The sequence below is a fragment of the Balaenoptera borealis genome (genome assembly GCF_965194805.1).
Source record: "Balaenoptera borealis genome assembly, chromosome: 14".
NCBI lineage: Eukaryota > Metazoa > Chordata > Mammalia > Artiodactyla > Balaenopteridae > Balaenoptera > Balaenoptera borealis.
The window spans coordinates 90208858-90213548 of NC_138875.1; the positions used below are offsets into that span (position 1 = coordinate 90208858).

The following is a 4691-nucleotide window of genomic DNA, read 5'->3' on the forward strand; positions in this document are numbered from 1 at the left end:
CTGACCAAGACGGGGGCGCGGGCAAAGGGCCGGAGGGAAGGGCGGGTGGGGCGGCCCGCACCCCAACATGGCGCCCGCCCCGGGCCCGCCGTGCCGTGTTTGTACGCAGGGGCAGGGCCTTTGTGTGGGCCACCCCGCGAGTTTCCCGCCCAAGGGGGCCTCGGCCCTCTCCTTCCACTTCTGTTCCCGCGGTGGCAGCTGGGCGCGCCTCGTCACCGTCGGCGCATGCGCGCGCGGGAACACGCCCTCCGGGCTGGCGCACGTGGCCCCGCCGGCCGGCGTGCGTGCGCGCGACCGCATAGCCTCCCGCGCCCGGCGCGCCGCGAGCCTCTCCCTATGCGCCAGGCCAACGGGTACAGCCGCCGGAGCCGGGGCGGCGTGCGTGCGCGTGCGCGAGGGGCCACGTGGGAGCGACGCGGCGCCGTTGCCCCGCCCTCCCTCGGCGCGCGCCGGCGTCGGCTGCGTCTCCGGGCATTTGAATTGCGCTTCCGCCATCTTTCCAGCCCTCAGTCAGACGGGCGCGGAGACGCTTCTGGAAGGTAGTGGGGCCGGGGAGGGGGTCGCGGGGCGGGGGCGGGGATCGGGGCGTCGCAGCGGCGGCGGGGAGCGGCCGTGAGGCGGTGGCTGCGTGGGGACCCCGGGCTCCGGGAGGAGAGCCTTCCTTCCTCTCTGGCCGCGAGGGCGCCGGGACCCGAGCCGCGGTGGGCCGGGCGGGCGGCCGGGGCGGAGGGGAGGCCGGGCGGCCGGGCCGCGGGGCTGCAGGGGAGATCCGGCCGGGACGGCCGAGCGGAGTGCCGGGGGGCGGTCGGGGCAACCCGGGCCGGCCGCGGGCAGTGACCGGGCGCTTTTCGCGCCGGGCCCTCGGCGCCGAGCGGGTCTGCGCTCCGAGCGGGCGCGAGCCGGGCCCCGGCGGCCGGAGGAGCCGAGCCGGGGAGCAGCGCCCCCGCCGCCATCGCCGTCGCGCACCCTCGCGGCCCCCGCGCGCGCGTGTGCGTGTGCGTGTGTCGGGTTGGGGGTGGGGTGCGGGCGGCCGGGCTCCGGGGTGGAGGCCTTTGTGGGCCCGGGCACGTGGGGCGGGTCCGGCCATGCGGCCCCGGGGCCGCGCCGCCGTGCAGCGGGCCTCACTTCTTTCTCCTCTGCCCGCAGTAGCATCGCGATGGCTGCGCAAGGAGAGCCCCAAGTGCAGTTCAAGGTGGGTGATCCGAGGGGGTCGGGAGGAAGGGCGGCCCTAGGGAGGGGCGGGCCCGCGTCCGGACGGCCTTAACGGCGGCGTCTGCTTCGTGACTGCGGCCGGGTGTCGTTGGCCGGTGCTGCGGCAGTGCCTTCGGTCCCCTGACAACGGGGCGGGGGGGGAGGGGGCGAGCCCCGCCCTGCGCGCGGGGAAGCTGGGCTCGCAGCCCCGCTGGTTCGGGTCGTTCGTGAGATGGGACGCGGCCACTGTCTTAAGATGCTTTGTCTTCGGTGTGCTCAGGGGGCATGTAGAGTTCTTCCCTGTGAGACGGTGGTCCAGAGCACCGGGAGAGTCTCACAATCCCGAGGTCCTGAGACCCGTTCCGCTGTTTACTTCAAAGATGTGTTTCCCAACAGCTCGTATTGGTTGGTGACGGCGGTACTGGGAAAACTACATTTGTGAAACGCCATCTGACTGGTGAATTTGAGAAGAAGTATGTAGGTACGTGGGGGAAAGGATGTGTGAAAACGTGTGGGAGATGGATGAGGTCACTGACTAACTTTCCACGCTTATGTTCCAGCCACCTTGGGCGTTGAGGTCCATCCCCTTGTGTTCCATACCAACAGAGGACCCATTAAGTTCAACGTATGGGATACAGCTGGCCAGGAGAAATTTGGAGGACTGAGAGATGGCTATTACATCCAAGGTAGGTATCTGCCTCGTAACCGCCGCCTTTGAGAGGATTTGTAGCTTACCGCCCAAGGCAGCTTACAGATCATCGGGTCTGTTCCGGCAGACACATGCCTAATGCCGACTGAACTGGCCATTGCGTGAAGCGCTTCGATTCAGGAGCTGGGCTGGCTCCCGAGAGCTGACCCTCAGTGGAAGGGGAGGGGAGCCTGTGAAGGTTGTCTGGTGCCATTTGATGGCGTGCTTGCGTCGCCGTAGGCACTGTTTTGAAGGAGGTGATACGATGTATGTTGAGGCTCTTAATTTGAAAAGTGGGAGCAGCAGACAAGGTGTTGCTGCAGCCCCAGGATCTGAAAACTTAGGTTGGGGTGTATATTTTGGTGGAAGTCGATGATCATTTCTTCTGTACTCCATTAAAAAGGTAGTAAACAGTTTGACCAGATCCTGGACCAGAGGCCCTAGGCTTTCTATCTTATAAAATGTTGTGTAAGACCAGCCGGTTTCTTTTTAATTTCACTAGCTTTTGCAGAATATTTTTTTCAGAGTGCTTGATTTTAAAAGTGCAAAGGAAATAAATGCTTCTCAGCAAAAAGATGAACAAAGAAAATGCTCAACGTAAGGCTTTCTCTTCTCATGAAAATCGTTGAGAATCTTTCCATGTCTTTTGCCGTACAACTGCAAAGATTCCTCCTCTCCCCTCCCCACCCCCATTCTTTAGCTAAAAATCTGTTTAATGTATAACGCGTACCCAGTGGCTTACCAGCTTTATCATGGCTGTTTCTGCAGGTCAACATAGAGAGTTAATTGAGCTTTTAAAACTAGGCACATTATATCCTAGTGTGTTCAGCCATTTAAGAACCTTTTTAAAGAGTAGATTGTTAGATCCTCAGAATATGGGAGGTGAGTTTCCTGGAATGCTGATTTATCATTGATCTACTTGATACTTTTTTGGGATGAGGAAGAATTTATGAAGTATCACAGGTAGATTTCATATGGTAAGCTGGTCTTTCATGGTTTCATGTACAATAAAAGGGACTTTTAAATAATACTGTGTATTAAAATGATTTGAGATTTTTGGAATTGGTAGAGATCTTGAAAATGAGTAGAGAAATGTAGCTGACCTGGAGTTAGGCCTGAGACTGTGAATCCGAGTCCATAGTTTTTAGCGTATTTCATCCAGGTAGCAAATTCCTAGGCCTACACTGATTTATTGTAAATGCTTCTTTCAGCTCAGTGTGCCATCATAATGTTTGATGTAACGTCAAGGGTCACTTACAAGAACGTGCCTAACTGGCATAGAGATCTGGTGCGAGTGTGCGAGAACATCCCCATCGTGCTGTGTGGCAACAAAGTGGACATCAAGGACAGAAAGGTTAAGGCAAAGTCGATTGTCTTCCACCGAAAGAAGAATCTTCAGGTATGTTTCTTAGAACTTACTGGACTTATGATCCTTACATAAAATTATAAGTCCATTAAAGTGCTTCATTAATGTCTTTGATGTATGGGTTTTTAAAATTAATTTTATCTCTCTTTTAAACAGTACTATGACATCTCCGCCAAAAGTAACTACAATTTTGAAAAGCCCTTCCTCTGGCTTGCTAGAAAACTGATCGGAGACCCTAACTTGGAGTTCGTCGCCATGCCTGCTCTCGCCCCGCCAGAGGTGATCATGGACCCAGCGTTGGCAGCGCAGTACGAGCATGATCTAGAGGTACGATGTGTGCGTCTCGGTAGTGAATGCTTTCAGGTTCCTAGTGGTTTTCATCTGGAGCGTTACAACTCTTTCATCTCTTTGTCTAGGTTGCTCAGACAACTGCCCTCCCGGATGAAGATGATGACCTGTGAGAAAAGTGAAGCTGGAGCCCAGCGTCAGAAGTCTAGTTTTATAGGCAACTGTCCTGTGATGTCAGTGGTGCAGCGTGTTTGCCACTTTATTATATAGCTAAGCAGAACATGTGCTTAATCTTTGGGATGCTGAAGGAGATGAATGGGCTTTGGAGTGAATGTGGCAGTTAAAAAAAAACAAAACAAAAAAAAAAACCTTCATTTTTTTGGACCTGCATATTTAGGTGTTTTGGAACACAGTTGTTTCCTCCTTGAGTTTCAAATGTAAGACTGCTACAGTCACATCACAATATTCAGTGGTGGCATCTTGTTTGTTACTGTCATTCCCATTCCTTTTCGTTTAGAATCAGAATAAAGTTGTATTTCAAATATCTAAGCAAGTGAACTCATCCCTCGTTTAAATGAGCCTTTTAAAACCACTAACAGGGAAAATTGTGCCACGTTAGTATTTGAATTGCCTTTGCTATTACTACTTAATTTGAAGTCTGTTAGGTTAAATTCTTCTAATTTTCTGTACATGTGAATCATTTCACGCAAATGAAATGACAGGTCAACAGTATTGTATTTGGTAAGTCGTTAAGACGTGTAAATACTGTCAATGCGGTTAGGCTAAAATAATACCTACCCCACCTGCCTTTTGGCCTAGGTAGTGTCACACCTAGGGAAGAGCTTGAGATTTGTGTGACCTGTCAGAATAAAAGTGGTACCTGTTTTAGACGTTTCAAATAGAGATCTTAAGAATTATAGTTGCTTTTATGGCAGAAGTAACCATGTTCTAATGTAGAGCTTCTCAGAGTCTGATGAAACCATACAGATGGTTGCGGGAACTTGAGGGACGTCTCATCTGTTAAAAACGAATATAAATTGTGCGTTTACTTGCCTTTTGTTTCAGCGTTAACATGTTTAACGTAAAGTTGGTATTCTAGGAGGATGTTCCACGTTTACCTGCTGTTGTCAAGTACTCCCAAGCTTTAAAGATGTCAAA

The 4691-nt window shown here is 53.3% G+C and overlaps 1 protein-coding gene across 2 annotated transcripts; it reads left to right on the forward strand.

The window, feature by feature from the left end:
• Positions 1-401: 401 nt before the first annotated feature.
• Positions 402-4082, forward strand: RAN (RAN, member RAS oncogene family). Of its 2 annotated transcripts, none has more exons than XM_082353276.1 (7): positions 402-539; positions 1147-1192; positions 1588-1672; positions 1752-1877; positions 3091-3278; positions 3402-3572; positions 3662-4082. In XM_082353276.1, the coding sequence occupies exons 2-7, from the start codon at positions 1157-1159 to the stop codon at positions 3704-3706; spliced, it is 651 nt and encodes a 216-aa protein (XP_082209402.1). In that variant the 5' UTR covers positions 402-539; positions 1147-1156; the 3' UTR covers positions 3707-4082. The 2 variants fall into 2 exon arrangements, with proteins under 2 accessions (XP_082209402.1, XP_082209403.1); XM_082353277.1 differs by having other exon boundaries at positions 438-539; positions 1150-1192.
• The last annotated feature ends 609 nt before the right edge of the window (positions 4083-4691 follow it).